Source organism: Myotis yumanensis, unplaced genomic scaffold (genome assembly GCF_028538775.1).
Source record: "Myotis yumanensis isolate MYYU_CA2020_CCGP unplaced genomic scaffold, mMyoYum1.0.hap1 SCAF_9, whole genome shotgun sequence".
Classification (NCBI taxonomy): Eukaryota; Metazoa; Chordata; class Mammalia; order Chiroptera; family Vespertilionidae; genus Myotis; species Myotis yumanensis.
In genome coordinates this window covers 11,178,425-11,204,780 of record NW_027223760.1, presented here as the reverse complement: position 1 = coordinate 11,204,780, position 26,356 = coordinate 11,178,425, and the positions used below count along the sequence as shown (strand labels likewise).

At 44.2% G+C, this 26,356-nt stretch overlaps 1 protein-coding gene across 1 annotated transcript in view; it reads left to right on the top strand.

Moving 5' to 3' along the window:
• Positions 1–6,020: 6,020 nt before the first annotated feature.
• Positions 6,021–26,356, top strand: part of WNT2 (Wnt family member 2) — a 58,658-nt gene continuing 38,322 nt past the window's right edge. The window contains exons 1-3 of the mRNA XM_070423773.1: positions 6,021–6,103; positions 8,226–8,452; positions 14,849–15,126. Coding sequence (XP_070279874.1) covers positions 6,021–6,103; positions 8,226–8,452; positions 14,849–15,126 — 588 coding nt within the window. The remainder of the gene's footprint in view (positions 6,104–8,225; positions 8,453–14,848; positions 15,127–26,356) is intronic.

Genomic DNA, 26,356 nt, shown 5'->3' with positions numbered 1-26,356 from the left:
AATCCTAGGGAGAATGTTGCTATTCTTATTTTAGCATATAATTAACCCTGTCAGGCCAAAAATTCTGACCAGCTTTCTGTGGGTCCTTGTTCTGATGTTTTTTTCCATTTTCATAGCCTTTGCAATGGTCTTCATGCCTGCCTCACACGTGTCTGGGACCTGGGAGGTGGTTTATCCTATAGTTCTGTCTTCAAAGTCCTTAGTATGATCGACATGTACACAGGGGTTTGAACAGCAGTTCACATGTAACTTTATGAAATTACTTTCCCCAGCTCTGGATTTTTCACTGCTTCCCAAAGACTTTCTGGTTCTCAAGGACTCCCCTTTTTTGGTCCTCTGGCCGGACCCTGTGGCTTTAGTCATCTCACTCTGCCATACACTTTCTGTGACTGCACCCATGTCTGGAGCACATAGAAGCAGAGAAAAAGAGATAAAGTAAGTAATTTTGTTCCACCTTCTTGGGACCTCAGTTCCTCTGTTTAGAGAGGAATTTTCCCATCTTTTGAAGTTTTAGGCACAGGTGGGCTCTCACTGCTGCCACGGTTACTACTGCCAACATCTACACAGGAATTCCCAGGGGCCTGAAGTCTGAGATAAATGGAGGGGGCAGAAGGAAGGGGATTTCTTCCACCCTGAGGATGTGAGGGGTGCCTTTTGTGCTCCTTGAATAAAAACTCGTTGGCTTCTCTGGAGACTTCTCCTGCTGGTCTGCCGGTATATTAAGGTTCCCACTTTGAGAATTTGGCTGCCTTGGGCCTAGGTTTCAGAATATCAGAGGAGATACACAAATAAGAAACTCATCATCATTTAGTAGTACTTAATTTCTTGGTCTTCCTCAAACTGCCTGCTACCATTTACTTTTCAGAGTCCTCACATAGCTTCTCCGTGCATTCCTTCCAAGTTGCATGGGCACATTCAGAGGGAGAGACAGGGTATAGTGTACTTCATCCATCCCATCTGGAGGCAGAGTCCCCTCCTGTTTTTGTACTAGTGATGCCATATGTTTTCCTCCTATAGGATTTAAACCTCACAAGCTATAACAACCATTGTTTTAACAGTCAATATTATTTTACATTTTCCTTCAAATTTACCCTCCCCGGTGCTCACTCCTTCCGGTGATTCCATAAGACCATTTGGTATAATTTTCTTTCAGCCTAAAGAACTGACTTAATATTTATTTTCTTAGCTTTTGTTTGAAGGCATCTTTATTTTTTCTTCATTTTTGAAGGAGCTTTACAACAATTATAGAATTCCAGTTCCGCAGCATCCCCATTTGAAAGATGTTATTCTACTGTCGTCTGATTTCAGTAGTTTCTGCTTGTGTCTTTTTGTGCAGCTTTAATATTTTCTCCTTGTCTTTGTTTCTTATGGCTTCTATTTCCCTATTGAGACTCTCCATGTATTTGTTCACTGTGACTATATTTTCCTTGAAGTACCTGAACATAGTTATATGTTCAGTATATAAGAGCTACTTTAAAATTGCTTCCCTGACAGTTCCTACATCTGGGTCATCTCAGAGTCAGTTTCTTTTGACTGCTTGCTCTTGAGTATGGGTCACATTTTTCAGGTTTTTCATCTGCCTATTAATTTTTTATTGTGTGCTTGAGATTATAAATGATACAAGGCCATCTTAACTTAATGGACGTTGGTTTTTATTCTTGGCCTGTCTGTTTTTATGCAAAGTCATGACCCTTACTTTAGAGGGATGGCCTTTCTAGCATCTCAGTTGAATGTCTGAAGTGCACAATGGGGCCTCTCGACCCTGCTAAGCTGGAACTCCAACATCTCTCAACACTGCCTGCCATGCAGCAGGCAATCTGTGCTAGACCTTGTGGAGTCTTGTTATAGCTATACTAGAGGCCTGATGCACAAAATTCATGCAAGGAGCTCGGCCCTCGCAGCCCCGGCTGGCCCTCACAGCCCCTCGCAGCCCGAGCTTCATCCGGAAGGTCGTTCTGCTGTTTGGTCTAATTAGCATATTAGCTCTTTATTATATAGGATTCAGTCCAGCTTTTGTCCGTGGCAAATCTCCAGGTAGACTTGTGGAACTTCCCTTTTCACAGCTACCTATTTTCAGGTATGCTACCCTGCTAACTTCAGCCACTTCAACAGTGCAAAACTCTAATCTCGTCCTCCTTAACTAAGTCTGTTGCTGTGCTTGGATTCCGCTTCTTGCAGCCCAGGAAAAGTACGCTTCCGCAGAAAAGCCAGGACAATTATGAGAAAGTTGTGGAACACACTTCATGTGGTTCCCTTCTCTCGAGGATCACAGCTGTGTTTCCTACCGATCCCTGAAAAAATCTGCCTCCTCTAGTTTTGTCCAGTCTTAGAGGTTATTTTACTAGGGGAATAAATCATGCTAGAAGTAACTTTTTGGTGCACATTAATTTAAATGCACATTGAGATTTAAATCACTGATAATAGGACTTTTCCTAAAAGCAATTTCTGACAAAGAATAGGTGAGAGTGCTTAATTAAATTTCAGTAGTGACTGAAGGGGAAAGGGAGCAATGTTTTTGTTTTTTTGTTAATCCTCACCCACGGATATTTTTCCATTGATTTTGAGAGACAGGGTGGAAGGGAGGGGTAGAGATAGAGAGAGAAACATCCATGTGAGAGACACACATTGATTGGTTGCCTCCTGCACATGCCTGACCAGAGCCCGGGATTCAGCCTGCAACCGAGGTATGAGGTACTTGGCCTTGATCAGAACCATACCCGGGACCCTTCAGTCCGAAGACCGACGCTCTATTCACTGAGCCAAACCAGGGGGAATAATGTTTTAAGAGCATTGCAGACAAACTTCAAATTTCAAACTTAACCTATATTATTATGTATCTGATACTCTTAGATGAAAGTACAAAAGGTACATATTTCTTTCTTTCCCATCTTTGACCTGTCCTGTTAATACACAAAGTTCACTGAAGCTAGGTTGGAGGTACTTGAACTTTGAATCATTGGTTGGGGAGTACCTAAATTAGGAGACACTGCCTTAAGTTCAGACTGAAAGGCTATTTGGTTTTAGAAGTGACTCTCCATTTTTAAAGGGTGGAGATGGTTTGGTAGTAAATTAGTTCTCTCTCTCCGCCCTGGGAGATTAGACAAACAATGGATCTAACTAAGAAAATAGACTGACTCATTTGGCTACAATGCTATACTGAAGTTACAAGCAAACTAACATTATTCGTCAGAAAAAGAATTGGGTTCTGTATACTGTAATGGAGTTTCACAGTCAATTCTGATATTTCTCAGTGAAGAAACAAAAAAAAAAATCAGACATTCAATTCATAGATCTAAAGGCACTCTTAACCCTGTCTTTCCTTACCTCATCATCTGCTATAGCAAGGCTGAAGTCATGTGCAATTTACTTCATTATTTATTAGCTCTTCTTTGGGATGGCAGTTCTTATTGCAAGAGAACTGAAGTTTGCAATCACCCTCTTTCCTCCTAATTTTCGTGAGCATTTCCAAACTTCTTCTAATAGTAAACACCCTATCTTTCAAGTGAACGGTCCATCAAGAGAACAGGTACAGATGAGAGTGTAAAGTCAGGCCTGTTGGGCAGGCAAGGAAGTTGTATGGAGCTAATAATGGGTTGTAGGTGAAAAGGGGTGGAGAATGGGAGGGAAATGGAATCACAGGTCTGGTGGGGACTGCCTCTGGACAGGTCAGGAAGGGGTGTTTGTGTGGGCCGTTTCTCACATCTGGATTTAGCTTCTCATTAACTGAAATGTTAAGCCTTTTGCCTTTCACCAAGCCTTACTTCCTCCCTTCAAGCCCTGTGTTACTTCTCCTCCTGCCCCAGGATGAAGGCCTTTGGGCTGGATTTCATTGGTTTGGGGGAATGGGCCATTCTTCTTTCAGGAGGTCTGGTTCAGGTTTAGGTCATTCCATTGGCCTCACTAGCAACTGAAGGGCAGATCTCCTGGCCAATGGACAACTTCCCTGGGCGGAGAGACAGGGCCTCCCAGCTGATGGTCACACTCCACGTGTCCAACTCCCCTTAGCTGCGAGGACACCATATGCTGAGGCGGGTTGAGGAGCTTTTTAGGTGGCTTCAGGTCTCCTTGTCCATGAGCGAAACACACCTGCCTACATTTTCCAACATCCACACCCGCACCCCTGCACTGTTCACTGAGAAGCGGTATGTTGGCGTCTCATGGTTCCTCTGGGGCCACCCACCTCTTCTACATGTGTCCCAAGTGCCTGGATTTCCCTGTGAGAGACTGCGGGCAAAGGTGGGTGGAATGAAATTGTAGCTTATTCTTCTGCTGCATCCAGGAGAGATCCTTGTGAACATGGGCATGGAGGTAAATGCCGATATTGGTTGCTGTTGGGTGCCTTGCACACCGCGTCCCCTCCGTCCCCTCCCACGCGCTGGGAGAAGAAGCGCACGGCCCCTCCCTCGCGACCTGCGCAGCCCGACCCGAACTTCCCAGGGTCATGGCCCGCGATACCGCGGCGCGGCCTGGCTCCGAGCCCTGCTCTTCCCGAGTCGTGGGTGGCGCGGGGCTGGTTTCCCTCCCCTCCCTTTCCGGACCCAAACCGGGATGTATCTGGGTCAGCCTGGGAGGGGCCGGACCTGCCAGGGCCCGGCGGGGGGAACGGGGTGGCGATGACAGCATCTTTCAGGTTTTTGGCGTTTCCGAGCTGCGCTCCTTCCAGCCGCTCACCGCTCTCCCTCCCGGAGGAACTGCCGCTCTGGCCGAGGGCTGGGCGGTGCGGGGAAGAGCCGGCTCTTTCCAGCCGGAGGGTCACCCCTCCACGCCTGGCGAACCATGTGGCGCTCCCCCCAAGCTCCCCCCTCCCCAAACTCCGGGTTCCCCAGGGCACACGCCCCGCGGGCGGCGGGCTCCCGCCCCAGGAAAAGAGCTTTGGAACAGTTCACCGACGCCCGAGTTCCTGGTCTTCCTTTCCGGTGATAAACGGCGGGGCTGCGAGCCAATTGCTGCTCAAGATGCTCCACCCGCAGCCCGTGCCTCTCTCTGGGCTCGGCGGGGACGCACATCCAGGACAGAGCAGGTCCCCTCCCCGCTGCAAACTCCAGGGCTGAGCGCCAGGGCGGAGGGCGGCACGACCCGGGGGGTCTTCGCTGCCCGGTCCCTCCCCCTGGATCTGTGTGCTCCCGCGGCGCCTGGAAGAGCTGGGTGTGCGTCAAAACCGCATCTTCCCCGGACATGTTGGCCGACGACGCCTCGGTGAGGTCGGGAGGGTCACGGACCTTCGCGGCCCCCCTCCCTGCGAGCTCCGCATATAAGCCCAGCGCCAGCAATCAAGGCCACACGCCTCCATCTCCCCGAGGCCCGGCCCCTCCCTCCCCATCCCTGCCCTGCAAAGACCCCACATTTCAAAGTGGAGGGAAAGCAAGGAGTTGAAAACCGTCTCCGGTTCCTGCGCTCTGCACACAGTTATCTCCGCGTCCCCTCCCTCGACTCCCCACGTCGCACGCTCCGGAACTCGGATCTGCAGGAGGGGGCCTCGCCTGCCCTGGACGCGCGTGCGGCGGGAGCCCACGGATGCGCTTTGGCTGGGAGCTTCCCGAGAGCTACCTGCCTCCGCGGCGCTCGAGGCCACACGGAGGTGCTCCTCCTGCCCCGCCTCATCTCGCCCACAGACATCTCTTGCCATCATTTCATCGTCTGTTGGATAAACCCCGCGCCCCTCCCCGCCGGCGCCAGCGCAGCGCAGCGCCCCCTCCCTCGGCTTCGGCTTCGCCGGGGCGGGCGGGGAGCGAGCGCACTGGGCGCGGGAGGCGCGCAGAGCTCTCTGCCGCTGCGCTCGCGGCGCCTGGGGAATTGGGCTGTGGGCGAGGCGGCCAGGTTGGCCTTCATCGCTCGCCCGGCTCGTCCTCGGAAACTTTATCAGCGAGTCTCGCCACTCGCTGCAGACCGAGCGGGGGGCGGGGGCGCGGCGCGGCGCTGGCGGCGGTGACCGGGCGCTCCCGGGGCTGAGCGCCTCTGCTCGGGGCACGCATGGCGCCCGCACACGGAGTCTGACCTGATGCGGACGCAAGGGGGTTAATATGAACGGCCCTCTCGGTGGAATCTGGCTCTGGCTCCCTCTGCTCTTGACCTGGCTCAGGCCTGAGGTCAGCTCTTCATGGTGGTAAGTCCACGCAGCCCGGCCCGGGAGGGAGGCGGGTTTTCCGTGTGGGAACGGGGACTGCACTGGCCACGGGAACCCTTGCCCGCAGCGGTTCTCCGCGGGTTCCAGGCGCAGCCCTGGCTGCTGCCCTCTCCCAGTGCCCTTATCCCGAGTCCCTTCGCTTTTCCTCTGAAGACCATCCCAACTTTGACAACTAAAAAAATTAAATTAAATTAAATTTTAAAAAAAGAAGAAAGAAAAAAAACCCACCCACATTCCCCCTCAAATGGGAGCTCTGATTCTGATATTTGGGTTATTTGGATCCAGCTGATAAACAGCAAAATCAGCCAGTTTCTTATCCCATTAGACGTGTGTGTGTGTGTGTGTGTGTGTGTGTGTGTGTATGTGTGTGTGTGTATATATATATGTATGTGTGTGTGTGTATGTGTGTGTGTGTATATATATATGTATGTGTGTGTGTGTGTTGACTCTGAAAACTACAATTGTCCCCCTGCCACACTCCCCCCCCCCCCAAAAAAAAAAACTCTAGACAAACCTAGGGGCCATTCAGGCAGGCAGTCAGGAGCTGTGGAGCCCAGAGCATGTGATTTCGAACCATTTCCCGTCCTTCCACATTCCTAGTGCTTCTCCCCGTGGGTGGGAAGCAGGCTGTGCTGCTGCCTCCAGGTAGAGACTGCCGCCTCCCCGGGAGCGCGGGGCTGCGGGTGGGAGGTGGGGGGCTCCCGGAGGAACCCTGCTGCTGTCCTTTGCACGCGGATCGGCGACTTATGTATTTATTTTGCACCATGACCCTGACAGGTCTTAGCCACCTCACAAAGGGAGCTTTTCTGCCCACCCAGAAACTCTTGTACATCGTCCTACCTAATGATCTGGAAAGGAGGGAATTGGGAGCTCTTTGGCGTCCTTGCACCTAGGACTTCCCAACAGACACTAAAATACTGATTCAGAAAGACCTGCTACCTGGTCTTTATCTAACGTAAGGAATCTCGGCTGAAGGCCAAAAAGACGAGGGCAGGGAACTCCGGAGACGCTGGAGCCCTCCGAGGAGCATGGCAGAGCCTGATGGGGAGGGGGTCCAAGTCCCCCTTCAGCCACTTTGGATGGGAAGGCGGTTAGCCTTGACATTGCTGACACGGGATCAAAGATCGATTTATCAGAATGACCATTTTTTTCAATAAAATGATATTTCTGTTTCCGTGGTTAAACATTTATTGCCCAGTCTTTTTGTCACTTTGTCTCTCAGCTGTCACTTAAATATGCTTTTCTGGAAATCACAGCTCTAACGATTTTAGGATCATATAAAGTAGTGAAAATGCAAGAAAAGACATTCTCCTTGTTTGATGGCTTCAAAAGACACCTATGGCAGCTTTGGTTATATAAAAGGTACCTTTTCTAAACATTTCACAACTAATAGAGAACATCTGGGCAGAGATGATGATGTAATTTTTTTTGTTAAAGTTTCTTTTCAAAAGTACTTTATGGAGCTATAATACTGTTTGATTCTTCCAAACATTTAGTGTCCTTAATAACAATAGAAAGAACTATTTCCAAAGGCTCTCTGTAAAGGCCAAGAAGAGCTGGAAAATGGAAATATTTAAAGGATTCGAAAGAACGGCATGTCTGTGAGGAGAGTGCAACATCAGATACCAGCAGGTGTCGATTAGACAGATACAGACAGTTTCTTAACATACTTAAACATTCGGGTCAAATAAATGTGAGCGAGAAGCTTTAAAGGTCGGCTTCCCCCAACGCCAAGTCCAGACACATTTCATCATTGAGATCAGAGCCTTCTTGGGAACAGTCTTTGAAAGCTCTTCCCAAAAGATGTTGCCCCTCCCTGCTCACTCTGTTCCCTGACCGCCCAGAGCGTCATCTGCTGGCCCTGGATTCATGTCCAAGACCAGCCATCGCTCCACTTTGGGATGGCTTCTACCAGGTTTCTTCTCATGCCTGCTGTGCTGCTTCTCCATGGAACTAAAATTAAATAACCTTTGCTTTGCAATATCCCTAAAAGGATAAGGAATTCATCTTTGGAACAGCCCTTTGAACTCAGTCTCCCAGGAAACATTGTGGCTTTGGGCCTCAATGTCAATGTTCTCACCTCTGTGTTGGCCCTTCCCAGGTACATGAGAGCTACAGGCGGCGCCTCCAGGGTGATGTGTGACAATGTGCCAGGCCTGGTGAGCCGCCAGCGGCAGCTGTGCCACCGACACCCGGACGTGATGCGTGCCATTGGCCTGGGCGTGGCAGAGTGGACAACGGAGTGCCAGCACCAATTCCGCCAGCACCGCTGGAACTGCAACACCCTGGACAGGGACCACAGCCTCTTCGGCAGGGTCCTGCTCCGAAGTAAGTCTCCTGCCTCCAGGCCCCTCCTCGGGCGCTCCCCTCACACACGCCCACCTTTATTTGGTCTTTGAAGTCCCTGCTCATCTTTTCCGTGCATTTTATTCAGTTGGAAGCTTGTTCTGTTGGGGGCATTGGCCCTGTTTTACAGATGAGGACTTAAGAAATCAAGGACCTTGCCTAAAGTTGTGTGGGAGGCTAGTCCTAGATTAGAATGTAGACCCCAGGCTGACGTCTTATACCTCTTTGCTCTATCTGTTGCTGGAGGAATTAGTGGACCAGATTTCTCAGACACGAGTGAGCGTGAGGTTCTTGGGGTGCCACTGAAATAAGAATTTTCAGAAGCCTGCCTGGGAGAATGAGATGTAGAAAAAGACTGTTTGCATGGAGTTACATCCCTCGGGTTTCAATGTCCCATGTCCCTTAACCCAGCCCTGAAAGAGGGGCAGCTGGGGGTCCAGAGCTCCGTTCCATGTTGCGGCTGGGCCCAGCTCAGCATTCAGGCTAATGCAAGTCCATCAGTCCATTGTGTGGGTCCCACATGGCCATGGGCCACGTGGGCACAGCGGAGCCCCTGCAGCAGGAGAGCCAGGAGCCCCGTCCGTAAGAGCCAAGAGAGTAAAAACCAAGAGAGCTTCCTCCTTTGTTCAGACGTTTAAATATTCAGGTTTCCAGCCCTTGCAGTGGCCACACCTATTCTGGCTGCTAATTTGTTCCCAGGTGTGACTGGCACACAGGTAGGCACTTTCCACGACACTGGGACCATACTGGGCATGCGTCTGTTGTCCAGTCAGTGGGGAGCAGACTTGGAAAGTGTTAAATTAGCAAAGCTGTACAAATGGCATGCCTATATCATCTAGTCTTCCCTTTACTCCTTTCCTGTTAATAATAACCAGATTATTGCCACAGTATCATATCCATGTCATGTCACATCCCTTCCTGTTCCTCCAGGTTCAGATTTTGTCTCTAGGAGAAAGGAGGCAGCAGCCACAGGGCTTTCTTTCTTTTCTTTCTTTTTTAAAAAAAATATATTTTATTGATTTTTTTGCAGAGAGGAAGGGAGAGGGATAGAGAGTTAGAAACATTGATGATAAACATCAATCAGCTGCCTCCTGCACACCCACTTCTGGGGATGTGCCCGCAACCAAGGTATATGCCCTTGACCGGAATCGAACCTGGAACCCTTCAGTCCGCAGGCGGACGCTCTATCCACTGAGCCAAACCAGTTAGGGCCCGCAGGGCTTTCTTGACTTCTTTACTTGCACCTTCCAGAGGATTTGAGCAGAAGATGAGGATGGAGTGCTCAAATCTTTTATTGGCCATAAATGGCTATTATTACAATAATGTATAAATGTAATTAAAAAGCAGAGACAAATCTCTGCTCACCACCTTTGACCTCCCATTCAGCTATTCAGTGTTGGGTCACCCTATATCTAAATTAAACTTTTATTTTCCCAGTAGACTGTAAATTCTATAAGGTCAGACTAGCCTGTCTTCTCTGCATCTCACTTGATGCTTTGTGTGTTGCAGACATCATTCATTCATTGAATAGTTGAGTGAAGAATGGATGAGCTTGTAGTGAATGCCTATTATTTCCCAGGTACACTTGAGGCAGAAGGGTATTTATGGAGGGTAGGAGTGTGAACCATGATTACATAGTTGGGTTGTTTTTGTTTTGTGTGTGCGTGTTTTTTCAGTCAGGAGCATTAAACTTCATATACTTGCCTGGCGGGCGTGGTTCAGTGGTTGAGTATCGACCTATGAACCAGAAGATCAAGGTTTGATTCCTGGCTAGGGCACATGCCCGGGTTGCGGGCTCGATCCCCCAGTGTTAGGTGTGCATGAGGCCATTGATCAATTCTTCTCTCTCATCAATGATATTTCTCTCACTCCCTCTCCCTGCCTCTTTGAAATAAATAAAAAAATTTTTTTAAACCCACAACATTATATAATTGCATAAAAAACTTTTTAACATCCTGAATGTGGAAAGTAGTTCACGAGCTGGTATAAAGAGAAAATTAACTGAAAATCACATTTTATTTTTTTAAAAAAATTGTTCCTTAACCTGGTGTTATAAGCATTTTCCAAGAAATAGCACAGTCCATTTGCTACTGGGAAATCTGACTGAAAACACAAAAGTTTTGTGTGAACCCCAGAAACAGGAAACTTTACACTTGTTTTTGCCCACCCCACCCCCCATTCCTAAGGAAATCATCCAGGCTGTACACTTGGTAATGCTTAACAGAGGGTGTTTCTATCTTGTAATCATCACAGCCCCGGGGTTTTATGAGGCCAAATGCATAACTGAATGTCTCTGAAATCCCCCCAGGGCGTAGTGCACTCACTCTCAGTGTATCCCTCAAGGAAATTTATGGCCATATTCTGCAATTTTATTCTCTAGCTTAAGAACTATATTCTTCTGCATTCCTCTTGGAGTTTTGATATGACATCGCACATTTTTGAAAGGCTAATAGTAAATTTCAGCAACATGGAATTTTCAGACTTCACCTAGATTAGCTCACTAGTGAATCAATTAAAGTGCCGGAACTTGTCAAAGAAAGTTTGCAAATATTTATTAGCACAAGATACCTTTGGACAAGTTATGCAAGGCTCTCGGTGTTTAAGATACATCAGGGTTTTTCCTTTTCAAAGTGCTCACAACCATTTCCCAATGATTTCAAATTAAATGTCCTTCTCATTTATAAAAATGATTGCCTCTAAATCCTGTCTATGAAAATCTGTTAAGATGTCTCTATATTGAAGAAAATCTTTAGATCACAAATCAAAGGACCTAATTTTGACCACTAATCCTCAAGGCCTGCCAAAGCTGGGAGTTCATTCATAAAATACTTTAACTTAATCTTAACAGTGTTTGTTTCTTCAGAGCGGTGGAGTGCTGAGAAGGAAGAGGTTGGAACTAGTTTGACTTAGTCTAAGGCCTCAAGTAAATGAGATTCTAACTTGTATTTCCTTCAGAGTTCTTTCAGATGAAGCTTGAATGCTTTGCCAAAGTACTCAAAACTTAAAACACCCAGGCTACACAATTTCTTTCCATTCTTCATAGAAGGCCAGATTTCTTCCTGGACATTTATGTAAACTCCTGTGACTGTCAGTGATGATTTTGCATTGATTCTGGGAGGGCTGAATTTGGCCTAAGGTAGTTTATCCTGGAAATCATCATGAAATTCCAGTAAAGCCTTCCAAAAATTTTTATAATTAATTGCTTGGAGGGAAATTCACATCTTAGAATTGTGAAGAACTTCCTTTGGAAACCTAAATGTGTCCTTATAGATGACTAGGAAGGCAAAGGGCGATGCCATTTATAGAAAGAACATAAAAGTTACTAACACATCCCAGGGTCATAGAGAGATGGAGAACATTTGCCTCTTTTGCTTCAGCCAGCTTAGAGTAAGACACCCATTTTTTTGTAACCTTTGCATTTCACTCACTCAACAAACTATCGCTAGTCACAGGCTGAGAAACTTAAACCCATATATCCCTGCAAAAATATACCTCTAGAGTTCTTGAATGAACCTCGAAAAGGTCATTAGGTCTCATCCTTGTAAATGTAAAAATTAAAATTAAAAAATTTTAAAAAGCAAGCATTTCCAAAGAGTTGAACCCATAACTTTCCAACAAGCCTAGCTTCTAGTGTTCTGCTCTACCAGGTAACAATCCCTAACTGCAAACAAAAACTATGCTTGTGCACTTAGGATAGGCATCGTCTGACTTATCTCAACCCCAAAATTAGAGAAACGAATAGTAACACATCAGGAAGTCTAACTATCACTATTTAGATTTGGATTTTATTTCATATTATGATGGCTTTAAAAAGAATCCGTTTTTCTAAGAAGAGCCCCAAGGTCAAAATTTGTTTCGTTAGAAAGCCAACTCTTGAAATGTGCTACTATTTCACACATAGCATTTTAGTGATTCATCTAAGACACTTAACTGGAAACATCTTAAGGCTACATCTAACATGATGCCAAAACATCTGGAGGTAAAATGCAAAACCAGTCCCCATGCTACATTTTTAGTTAAATAAATAAACATCTCCCTATTTAGTAATGTGCTTGAATAATAAGTGACAAATATTGTGAAAGGTATTTTTGCTTTAGAAATTATTTCTGAAAGGCAGCAGATTTTAAGTGATTTTTTTCTTTCAGCCAACAGGTCGATGCAATTGTACCTTAAGCCAGGATGACCGCTTTGCCTAGACAATTTATTTCTCTACAGCTTTCAAATTACTGTCTGGCCACTGGCATTCTATCACTGAGACCGTCCATATTTTCCCCCTAAAAGACCACCTCATAAAATTTCTCTTCGTTCTCAGTAAAAACAAAATAAGAGTAGTGCTAAGTACCTTAAGCACTTGGGAATTTCCCCTCTATGTGATATCTCTAACTGTGGACACTGAACTCCAATCCAAAACCAGGCTTTAGCAGCTCAGTGGGGTAACTAATGACAAGTCGTTTTCCTAAACTGTAAAATGGGTATAATAAAAATCTCATTTATCTGAGAGCCACAACCTGAGAGTAAACCACATTAGCTTCAGTTAGTCACCATCTTTTATAAAACAACTCAATTCCACTTAGAAAATCTGTAATCCTTATAACCTGGGACTCTGAAACAGCCCTCGTGACCATCACATTTTCCTCTTGAGACCACCACCTGCTACCTATAGCAAATATTCATATAATTGATTTTACCTAACTACAGAGCATGACTGATTTCTTTTTATGATGGCTAGAGGTTTGGGGGCAGATATTTTTGGAGGGCTGAGGTAAGTGCCATTTAATATGGTGTAGATACGTTTTCCTGGTTTTTAATAATGAGACTAGCAGAGTAAAGATTGCAAAGGGCATTATATAATGTACACAATAAATTTTAGCGCCGAATGACAGACAGAACCAAGCAGGGCTCTGATGCGGAAAGGTGGTTTGTTCTCCCAGCTGTGTGGTTCAAAAAGTCACACTCGTCTTGACATACTGGATCGCCAAATGGCTCTGTTTTCTGCCTTGCATTGGCAGGAGGCGGTTCAGCCTGTATTTTGATTGTTAATATATTTGCTGCAGCAACCATTAATAAAAAGGCGTGCTAATAACAATGAAATACAGCTCCGCTTGAAAAATGAGGTGTACACAGACCCTAAAGAGCCTTATATCTGTCACTGTACCACAACACTGTGTCATGAGTTACTACAGATTATTAAAATAATTTAATGTAGTTATTGCACTGAAATATGTACCTTTCAGCCTGCAAGTGAAAGTAGCCTGTGTGCTAATAAAGAACAATTCTAAGAAATCACCCCAAAGGGTCCTTGCCCCAGTGTAATTATAGGCGGTAAATTTGTTTCCTTCCAGAAAAACCAAAGGAAAGCTTTCCACTGTCTTTTACCCAATACCAGTGACTAGTGCAGGTGTTCCAGAAGAAAGTAAATTCACCGTCATAGTTAGACGTAGTCTGTAACTAGGATATTGCATATTGCCTTCAACAACCTCCCAATTACTAGTGAAAATCGATGCCACACCAGCGCTCTCCAGTGTTAGCGCTGGGGGCTGGTCACTGCCTAGAATTCTCTTCCCACCTCGGCCCCTAGATTTTTTTTTTTAATTCGGAATTTCAGTCTGAAATATTAAATGTATACAAGTGCCCTCAGAAATGCCTAGAGGCTTGGCAGGTGTGTTGTTTTTATTTCAAGGTTTTATTCATGGAGTATCATGGAATAGCCAAGATCTATTATGTAATGAAAGAACTGTAGAATTCGTACTGTATGTACAGATGAAAAAACAAAAATGTTCCTCTCCTTTCATCTCGAACATGGAGGGTTCTGGGTTAAGCAAGCACGTGTATGAGACTGATGTGACGTGAATTCGGGAGCTGGGCAAGGCAGGCTTTCACTGTACTTTCTTTTCTGCTCTGTTTACCTTAAGGACAGTTGTCATGTAGGCATCTAAATTAATAACAGCTGCCCTAGCTGGTTTGGCTCAGTGGATAGAGCGTCGGCCTGCGGACTCAAGGGTCCCGGGTTCGATTCCGGCCAAGGGCATGTACCTTGGTTGTGCGCACATCCCCAGTAGGGAGTGTGCAGGAGGCAGCTGATCGATGTTTCTCTCTCATTGATGTTTCTAACTCTCTATCCTTTTCCCTTCCTCTCTGTAAAAAATCAATAAAATATATTTTAAAAAAATAAATTAATAACAGCTTATATTCGATGGTGATGATTCCTTTTAAGGAGCGAGGCTTGGCTCTAGAAAAGAATCCTTCAAGATGATCAGTCCCCTTTTGCCTAGTGTTGCAGTCTGTCCGAGGTAGAGCAAAGACTAACCAGCCCTCATCTGAACATCATTCAAAACTAGCAACTCCAGGCCGCTTTTAAGAAACGCATTTTTGTTTCAGGTAGTCGGGAATCTGCCTTTGTTTACGCCATCTCCTCAGCTGGAGTTGTATTTGCCATCACCAGGGCCTGTAGCCAAGGAGAATTAAAATCCTGTTCCTGTGATCCAAAGAAGAAGGGCAGTTCCAAGGACACCAGGGGCACCTTCGACTGGGGCGGCTGCAGTGATAACATTGACTATGGGATCAAGTTTGCCCGTGCGTTTGTGGATGCCAAGGAGCGGAAAGGCAAGGACGCCAGAGCCCTGATGAACCTGCACAACAACAGGGCCGGCAGGAAGGTAGGGCTGCGCGCTGCTCACGGTGTGGGCTGCATGGCCTGACAAGTCTCTTAAGCTGAGCTGATCTTACACTTTCCTAGAGATGATAAAATGCCACAGTCACGCATTCCCACTGTCCCCCAGCCCCAAGCTGTTTATTCTAAAGAATACCACAGCCCTAACCGGTTTGGCTTAGTGGATAGAGCATCGACCTGGGGACTGAAAGGTCCCAAGTTCGATTCCCGTCAAGGGCATGTACCTTGGTTGCGGGCACATCCCCAATAGGAGGTGTGCAGGAGGCAGCTGATCGATGTTTCTAACTCTCTATCCCTCTCACTTCCTCTCTGTAAAAAATCAATAAAATATATTTTTTAAAAAAGAATACCACAGACTGGCCCTGGCCAGTGTGCCCAGTGGTTAGAGCACCAGCCTGTGCACCGAGGGGTCTCAGGTTCAATTCCCAGTCAAGGGCAATACCTGGGTTATAGGTTTAATCCCCAGACAACCAATCTATGTCTCTCTCTCTCCACTCTCCCTCCCTCCCTTTTTCACTGGCTTTAAAAGCAATGGAAAAAATATTCTCGGGTGAAGATTAACAAAAACAAAAACAAAAGAATACCACAGACTGGGTTGAAATACCTCACCCATGCTCCACCTTTCTTCCCACAGCTGAGCTGAAGGAGTCCACCCATTGCTTTTGGCATTGTGTAGAGTCAAGTGTTTTATAGTCCCTCTGGATACTGTGTCATTGACAGAAGGTATAATCTGTGGGTAAGGCTAGCTAGTGCTTCATCCCACATACCAATGGGACCTTGAGTGCTTGTAGTTAAAGGATATCAAGACCCAGAACATCTTCTCTCAAACATATCATGAAAGCAACTCACCATGAAAGCAACTTGACTGGCTTCTTTGGAAGTCAGAGATGCTATTTTTAGAACCAGACTTCCCTTGGGATTTCTGCTACCGGAGGAGTAAGTAGACTGAGGGAGGACATGGCCCAAAGCGGTACTCTATCCCTTATCTTCTACCCTTACGAACCTCCTGAGCTGTGACTTCACTGGCCAGTATTGACTCTCTACCTTCCTTTTATTAGATGAGGACATAGGCCCTCAGGTGCTCAAGGTCACATGGAGAATCGGTAGAAAACTCAAGACTAGAACTCAGCTTGCAACTGCTAGATAAGGGGTTTTCTGGCCTAGGATGAAGCCATTAAAACAGCGGTTCTCAACCTGTGGGTCGCGACCCCTTTGGGGGTTGAACGACCCTTTCACAGGAGTCGCCTAAGACCATCGGAAAACACATATATAATTACATATTGTTTTTGTGATTAATCACTATGCTTTCATTATGTTCAATTTGTAACAATGAAATTGGGGGTCACCACAACATGAGGAACTGTATTAAAGGGTCGCAGCATTAGGAAGGTTGAGAACCAGTGCATTAAAAGGACAGTGTTTGAATCCATTGCTATGCCATGTCTTTCGGCATGGTGGCATGACCAGCATAACATTGTGCCATTGGTAAAAAGCATCCACTGGCTGGGGTAATGAAATATTTAGTCAGATTAATCAAGGCCTAAAATATGTAAAGTGTGGGAAGCACACTAATCTTGTATATAGCTCAGAAATTTATTTTCATATATTTATAATACTTATTTTCACATAGATACAACCGCACTTGTGTGATTAGATAAGATGTACATTTCCAGCATTCTAGAAAGTCCCTTGCAGCCTCGTCCCAGGAATCAACCACAAGTGACTTCCATTGTCCTGTTTCCATTTTTTGCCATTGTGAATAAAGCTAGTATCATTCTAATTGCATGAAAAACAAATAGTTAGGGCCATCCGAGAATAATCGGATTGCCAGTGAGAAGAGATGAACATAATTTGTCATTTGTCAACATAAAATTAAAATGTGCTTGATATTAATATATAAAGAAAGATCCGCATACAATTGAAAGGTCTGGGGGAGGGGGGTGGTCTTTAACATAAAAAAGAATTAAAAAATGCGGATCTGTTTGGATGAAAACTGTCTTATTAAAGGTCTGGGGGAGGGGGGTGGTCTTTAACATAAAAAAGAATTAAAAAATGCGGATCTGTTTGGATGAAAACTGTCTTATTACGCTCACAGAGAGACCAAATGTCATTTAACAGGAGTTGAAAGGAAAGAACTCTTGCTTAGTACAAGGAATAAGATGAGTGTGACCTGAACTGTTTACAAATAGTACCTTTCTTGAACTTTAAAAGTCAACATTCCTTATGTTCATGAATTTATTAATTTATAGTGACTACTGCCAAAAAATATAGGCTATGGTTGTGCAATCCTACGACTGTTGGTAATGACTGTTTGTGCAATAGTTTGGAGAGAGGGCGATGTACAGTGACTTTGTTTTGACGTTGATACCGCCTGCATAAGTGATAAAGGGTGGTGTCTTTGATAGGAGTGTGCTGCTTAATTACTCAAGCAGGAAATATCGTCAGATCTCTCAGATTACAGATAAAGGCCTATGTTCACACACTGTATCCAAAAGCATGTTGACTCGTCAAAATAAATATTCATTGTGCTAAAGAGTTCATTAGATATCGAATGCCTCAGGTCTTTAGGACAGCAGCTCTGAGCTATTATCTTGGAGGCCCTGAAGAAACATGACTTGTAATGTAAATCACATGATGCCTCACTGTGCAGAGGTGAACAGCTGTCAGGCCTCAGATAGTCTCCTGCCTACTCTGCAAAACTGAGGAGGCTACTTTTGATTGGAATAAAAGTGCACACGCTGACTTTTTAAAATGTGGCTTTAATTAATGGTGGGTGGGCAGACTTTTTCAAGGAGATGCATGATGTCAGTGAGTATGAACTTCAATGAGAGTGAATGCATTGAGATAAACATGCGTCTCTAATTCTCTCCTTGCCGTCGTTAGACCCCCCACTCCCGACTCCCCCTTCGTACAAGCAGAAGGTCTGTGGAATCAAAATGAGAACAGGCTGGGCTTGTGTGGAAGACAGGCCTCCTGAGTTAAACCTCCAACAGGCCTGGTTCTAGAAAACCCCACCACCCAGGGCTGACCACACATTAGTTCCGTTTTATTTCTTCTTTGTGCTTTTCTGTATTTCCCCAATTGTCTAATATGAATATCTTATACTTTTTAAAATTGTGGTGGGGGGGGAGGGCGGTAGGGAGGACCAATACACTTTATTTAAAAGAAAACACATCTATTCCAATATGATTCAGTTTAGCCAATGCTATAAGTCGTGATTCAACACTGCCATTCACAAAGACCTTAATTTTCCCCTAATATTTGAGCAGTTTAATTCACTTATTATAACAGCTGGTTAGAGCACCCTCATGTGTCTTTGTATGGTAATATCATTTTAGATCTGCGGTGCGACTGTATCATTTTACTCACCGCTTCAGCAGAATTTGTGATGGTGTTTCTTTCCTTTATGTTTACTTGAAACTCATCCTTGATGGAGCCTTGTTTTCTACTTCCAAAGAGTCCTAGAAGATAAATTTACCTTGTTCAACACAAACTTTCTATCCAGAAAGACACCCCACAGCTCCTCTCAGTGGCTCTTTTTAGGGGTAGAGAAGCCGTGTGATGAAAACCTTTGAGTTACATTTTAGGATAAGGGGATGTGAATTACAAGCACAAGTGACTTGATCAATAGTCACCATTTGTTCCCTTTCGGGGGTTGAAAATGGCTTTTAAATTAGTCCACTCTTTCCCTAATATGAAATAATCACAACTTCTTTTACCTTTCAAGAGAGAATATATATCAAAATCATGTATCCAGCAAAATTCTGTCTTTTAATCACTGGACATTTCTATAATAAGATTAAGAGGAATTCCATAAAAAAATACTTTCCCTAAAAGGTATCTCTTACTATGGTAAAGATAGTACATGGGATTTGAAATGAGACCCACATTAGCCTGCATAAGTGATAAAGGGTGGTGTCTTTGATAGGAGTGTGCTGCTTAATTACTCAAGCAGGAAATATCGTCAGATATTCGCTCACTGAATTTCAGGTTCTGTCACGTGTAAAAGTGTATTATATGGTGCTCCAGGAAGACTGGCATAAGGCAAAGAGCAGAGAACCTGGTACGTAGTAAGTGCTCCATAAAAGTTCGTTCCTTTCCCTTTCGTGAAGTTATCTGTAACTTAGGTAATAGAGATAGGCACAGATTCAATTTGAACTATTACTTAGTTCAGATTGAACTATTCAGTCTGATCACTACAGGTATCCATAGACTCATCTTTGGTTTAGTTTAACATCCTAATAAAAAAAAAAAAAAACAGGCACAGAGGTCCTGGCTGGGTAGTTCAGTTGGTTAGAGCATTGTCCCGATATATCAAGGTTGGGGGTTAGATCCCAGTCTGGGCACATATAAGAACCAACCAGTGAATGCATAAATAAGTGGAACAGCAAATCTATGTTTCTCTCCCCCTTCTTTCCTTGCTCTCTAAAATCAATCAATAAATAAGCAAATAAATAAATGCATAATCCAGGCATATATTATTTGCTACTGTGCAAAATACTGTCAAATGTTTTATAATTTTATCTTTTCAAAAACCCCTATGGGAATTTAAAAAACAGTATTAGTATTCCTATTTTTCAAATGAGAAACTGGGTCTTAGAGAGATGAAGGGACTGACCAGGGTCACACAATCACACAATCATGAAGTGCTGGGCTTGGGGGGGTTTCAAATCCAGTTGTGTTCACCCATATGCCCTCATCTACCTTTCCATGTTGTCTCTGTTGATAATTTCTGAGACACACACACACACACACACACACCACGCTATATCTGTATTTTAAACAAAGGAGCAGCAGCAGCAGCCACCGCCCTTGGAGTTATTTTTTCCCCTTTGTGTGTGTCTTTATTTTACAAGTTTTCTAAAATGAATATGTATCTTTTTTTTAAAACAACAGGGAAAATGTTTTAAATGTAGAAACGTAACTGCTAATGACCGTGAACAGCTCATCGCCACTTAGCCTTTTTTAGTGGATTCACAGAATTTAACTAATGACACCGCACGTTTCAGAACACCGCTCCTCGGTGCTGCTGGGCTGAACTTGTTCCAACAGATAATTTGTTATTGAATTACTTTGGGAAACGCTATTTGGGGCGCTAAGTTATATGTGGGAAAGAACAAGACAAAGAAGCCCCTGGCCATAAGAAACTAAACTTTAGTCAAGGAGACACGTGAAATACAATTGGGAGGCAAGCAACACGCTAGGTGTGGAATGGGAAATCAGCCGAAGGGCCAGTGAGCTGAGGAGAGAAAGGCTGTAGCACTAAACTGGGTGTTTGAGCTGGAGATAAAGACTTCCCATGGGGGAGACAGGGAGAGTGCTTTCCAGGATGGAGGGGCCACAAGACCAAGAAACACACTGGGACGGAAAGAACATCGGAGTGCAGGAATGACGAGGCTTTAGGGTGGAGCTCATGACTGAGAATTACTAGGAGCGGAGGCTGCAGACCTGAGTCTCAGCCAGATCTGGAGAGCCTTGAACGATGTCGCTGTGAAGCACTCAGCGGGCGTTGAGCAATGCAGGAGAAATTAAATGCTTAGGTTTCATGCTTATGCGTTGCTAACTTTTCTAGAGTCCACTTTAGAACAGTGACAGGTTCCAGAGTTCAAATCTTCTGTGATATGTTTGAATTGATGACTTAAAATAGACTTACTAGAAAAACCGTGAGATATGTCTACCTCCCTGAATTTTATTTTCAGCCATAAAATAAACATAGAAGGACTGATGTGGATAGTAAGCTTCCCAATGTTTATTAATAAAATATTGGCGGGGACTCCTTCCCCCTCCCCACGTGGGAGTCTGTACTTGTTCTTCAATGAATGTCCACCTTTGCAAAAAAATAAATAAATGAAATAAAATATTGGCTGGTTTGGCTCAATAGATAGAGCATCAGCCTGTGGCCTGAAGGGTCCCGGGTTCGATTCTGGTCAAGGGCACATACCTCGACTGCAGGATGGATCCTGGCCCTGGTCAGGGCACATGTGGAAGGTAACCAACTGATGTGTCCCTCTCACATCAATGTTTCTCTCTCCCTGTCTCTCCCCCTCCCTTCAATTGACTCTAAAAAATCAATGGAAAAATATCCTCTGGTGAGGTTTAACAATAACAACAAAATTAACATATGGCAACTGTGTTGATATTTATATTTTTAATATAATGTTTACATTACTATTGGCTACTTGTTAGGGGTTCTTAGCTATTTACATCATCTTGACTGAGGTGCTATGGAGGCTGGGGTTCTGGAATGAGAACACTAGTTCTAATAATTGAGCATGACCTTGGACAGGCTACCTAACAAAAATTGCTATCCAAAATAAAATATGTACACACATGCACCAAGTTTTGAGCAAGCCTAAGAGGTAGGTAGCATTATTATCCGCATTTTGCATATGAAGAGACTAAGGTCTATAATAGGGTGGCCAGAATCAGCAAACAAACTGAATGTATTTGCTATCTGAAATTCAAGCCTACCCTGACATCCTGTATTTTATATGGGAGAAGTTCAGAGGGTAAAGGGATCCAGAGTTTCTATCTCGTGCCCCACCCAGCCCTGCACCACTCAAGATTAGCGCTGTGGAGCACTGGGGCGCCCAGACAAAGCAGGCACTCCTAAGTTCTCTCTGCAGGAAATGCCTCCAAAGTAAACAGGAATGGACATCATCCAAGATGTAAACATGACCTTATAGGCAAGTAAACTTAGGGCCTAATAAAGACTTCCAAGAATAGGTCCTGTGATGCCATTTAATATACATAATAAATAATGCATCTGAACCAAGAGAACTGGGCAGGATTCAAAAGAAATCACTCTTAAAAAAGAATTACCAATAGAGAAGAAAATGATAACATTGAACTGAACTATAGAGCCAGATTGCTTTAACCTCCTATTCATCCTAACCCTCCCTTCAACAGCATTCAACATCTTTATGAGGCACAACCTTCACTTAGTAGAAATGTGTTTTCTGATTGGTCTCCTTAGTTCATAAAATTGAATGCCTTTTGAAAAATGAGATCAGCTCTACCAGCCTCACTTCTTTCTTGTTGGACTCAAAAGCAGTATGTGCTTGATACTGTAGATCTTTATACAGCACATGAATTAAAAACCACCAAGGCTTAAAGTCCCAAAGCAGAGAATAACTTAACAAAGTGCTTACAGTTCCGTGTAAAGTTCTATTACTCATAGAAAAATGTTTTTTAGACTGGCCTCATTAGTCAATGAGAATTATTGTGCCCCCCCCCCCCCCCCGCAATGTATACGCACATTAACAGCTGGTAGCTCAGTTTTGAAAATGAAATGTATTTTTTAAATAAACCTGCCTTTTTAATTATTCAAAGTGTATATATACATTTTGGGGAGGACAGTCTATATATGGTTAGACAAGAATAATGTTCTTGAATTCCACAAATAAAAATTCCACACCTTATATTTCCTAGCTAAGCCCACCCACAGTCACTGTTTTCAAAGAATGATGGTGCTCAAGAAATCACAATGTCTTATTTAAGTTAATAAGTTATTGCATAAGCAAATTAACTGCACAGGCCAGTAATAAATATTCCTTGTTTTCCTAGTTTCAAAGCATATATATTTGAAAGATATAAGTTGGTCTGATTTTCAGTAACTCAGAGGCATTGACCTGTCAAAAGGATTTAACTGTTTATAAATGTACTAGAGGCCTGGTGCACGGATTCCTGCACCGGTGGGGTCCCTTGGCCTGGCCTGCGGGGATTGTGCTGAAACCAGCTCTCCAACATCCACCAAGGGGTCCCGGATTGTGAGAGGGTGCAGGCCAGGCCGAGGGACCCCACGGGTGCACGATCGGGGTTGGGGATGAACCGCAGGAGGGCTCCAGGGCGAGTCTGGCCCATCTCGCCCAGTCCCAATCCGCCAGACCCCAGCAGCAAGCTAACTTACTGGTCAGAGCGTCTGCCCCCTGGTGGTCAGTGCGCATCATAGTGACTGGTCAAACAGTCGAACAAATGGTCTGACACTTAGCATATTAGGCTTTTATTATATAGGATTTGGCTTTAGGCCAGCATCTGAAAATTAAATAATGTTTTAATGTTTGTTTCCCTCAGGAAAATTGATATAGGTGCTGAAGCATTTCTTTATGGCATATCCCCAACTAAAAAGTGAAGTACTAACACTCCTTTGAATGCTCGAGTTAACTAAATAAGTTAGTTAAAACATAGCATCTAAGAACCTAAAAGAAATTCTAAGTAGGATTTCTAAGGCAAGGTCAATTGTGAAGTTGGCATACCTTTCAAACAGGTGGATTGCCCTTTTTCTGACAGGAAGAGAATCACAGGACACAATACAGGGGTTTTTCAACTTAGACAAATGCAGAAACTTACAACAAAAATATCTTCATGTAAGAAGTCTTACAAAGACACCCTAGCATTGCTGGGGTTAGTCTTCAGAAAAGCTGAATTAAGAAACCCAAATTTTATTCTCCTTTGGAGAAGCTTGTTTTTATAACTGGCAAAACAATTCTCTGTAGACTAATTAGATATGCAAACACTAAGTGTAAATACTTTTGTAGACTCCACTGAACCTAGAGACCATAAACTCCAGGCGGTTGGCCAACGCCCATTTTAGAAACACAGGTAGAGTGATTTAAGGCGGCAGCCTGGTGTCAGGCAGGCATGGGTTACATTCTGCCTTAGCCACACTGGCTGGGAGACCCGAGAGCAAGGTCCTCAGCTTGTAGGTGTCTGAATGACCTCATCTGTGAAATGGGATGGAAATAATATAAACCTTCCGTGCTAGAGATTGAGCAAATAGTGAAAATGAAGTACCCAGCATGGTTTGACATGGTAAGAGCCTAATGATGTTATGACTCCTTATTATGCTCTGGCAGTAAACTGAGGCAGATCAATATAAAATAGGATGTTCTAGCCTGAACAGTGCATGCATTTCCTTCTTCCATCGCTTCTGTTTTTAAATTCAGACGTCTCTGTGGTGTGTAATATTTATAAGTTTCTTAAATTCTACGAGTAGAGAATAGCCTCTGTAAACCTGAAGGCTTAAAATGCTAAAACCCAAAGATTTAAGGACCATCAAAACTTTGCCAAGATTTTAGCATTGAAGCAATTATGAACTTATTGAAAATGTTTATTGAGCAAAGTTAGATGGTAAACTAAGAATAATTCCTATGAGACTAAACACCAAGAGTCCTTAGCAGTCAAATTTATTTGTCTTAAAAAGTAGTCACGCCCTAACCAGTTTGGCTCAGTGGATAATGCGTCAGCCTGCAGACTGAAGGGTCTCAGGTTCAATTCTGGTCAAGGGCATGTACCTTGGTTGTGGGCACATCCCCAGTAGGGGGTGTGCAGGAGGCAGCTGATCTATGTTTCTCTCTTATTGATGTTTCTAACTCTATCCCTCTCTCTTTCTCTCTGTAAAAAATCAATAAAATATATATTTTTAAAAAGTAGTCATGTCAAATGAGCAAGGATGTATTGACAGGATGCCACAGAGTAAACATGAGATGGGGTTAAGCAAATGGTGTGGGGAGAAGGGTTGATGAAGAATTGAGCTGGCCATGATGGTGATATAAAAAGCCTGAGGGGCCCTGACCGGTTTGGCTCAGTGGATAGAGTGTCAGCCTGGCGGCTGAAGGGTCCCAGGTTCTATTCTGGTCAAGGGCATGTACCTTGGTTGTGGGCACATCCCCAGTGGGGGGTGTGCAGGAGGCAACTGATCGATGTTTCTCTCTCACCAATGTTTCTAGCTCTCTATCCCTCTCCCTTCCTCTCTGTAAAAATTCAATAAAATATATTTTAAAAAAATAAAAATAAAAAGCCTGAGGGCTGTGAGGATGTGAAGAGAAGAACAAAAGAGAAGGCTGGAAATGGCATCTTGACTGCAGCTTGCTTTAAGAATTAAAGAAAAAGGAAGTAGAACAAGAGACCCTTTAGAAAAGATCCAAGACAAAATAGAAAATAGAACCCGTGTCGTGCATGGGCTGTGGCCTAAGTTTCCGGAAAATGTTCTCAGCATCACTCATTGGAGAAAAACAGCAAGTCACTGTACTGGATTCTTTCCTGTGTTCTTTCTTTTGTGAAAACAATACTTGCATGAACAAAAGTAACAAATGGAGCCGTGCAAAAGTGTATCATAAAATGGACCATTTCATCTCCTCAGAATCCTGGTTTCCTTCCAGAACATTTCACAGTGTAAGTGGTCTCAAGGCTGTGGACAGGACATATACTGTTACACCTCTTCTTCCCCAAAACCTCATTAAAGACATAGTCATGGAATAAAAAACGGCTGAAGTGAACAGTAAAGAGAATGGCCAAAGCAATGAGGGAGCTCAACAAGTTTCAGGAGAGTGGAAAGCAAATGAAGAAATTGTAACTGATAAAGAGGGATGGGGAAGCCACAGCAGATGGGGGAAAAGAAAAAGCAGGTGGAGCAATAGCCAACGTGGGAACAAAGATGCTCTGAGGAAATTTTATATACAAATGAGCACTGGAGAGAAGCACAGGCCTGAACATTGGGATTAACTGAAAAACCCATAGATGGAATCCTGAATCCCATCCCCTCCTCTCCACCCTGGAGCAGAATCCTGGAAGTCTGGCCTAACCTCACAAGCTTTTAGGAGTTAGCTTCAAGCATAAAAACCAGTATCCCACCTACTCACCAAAAAGTAAACCTCTCGGTCCCACAAGCTTCACCAGAGTTTCTGATTATGACTTCATTCTTTGATATGAAGAGACTGTCCAAGGATTACCATACATTTGAGCAAATTTAGCAGTATGAAAGGAAAAGGCCAAAAAGGGGAGGAAAAATGCCCCCCAGGAGAAAAAAATCGATAAATCAAGGATGAGAAGAGAACATTAAAAAAGCCTACTTAGTCTACTTCCAGAGATTCAAGAAGATAGTAGTAACATCCATAAACAATAAGGATGGATGCTTGGAAAAACTGACAAGAAGAGAACAAGAAAGAACTTGGAAGAGAAAGCCAAAGAGATCTCCCAGAAAGTAAAACAGTAGCCTGAAAGACACATGGAGTTTAAGGAGAGTCACAAAAACATCCATCTTCACCACTTGAATTTGAAACCAACTGAAAGATGGACAAGGGAGGCGGATGGATGGAGCAACCGCATCTGTCGCGCTACTGAGAAGAAAGCTGCCCTGAAGGATGTAGCTTCAGAGCTTCAACATGCTTCCCACACTCCACCCCTGAACTGTGCAGACTTATCACCCAGTCACTGGC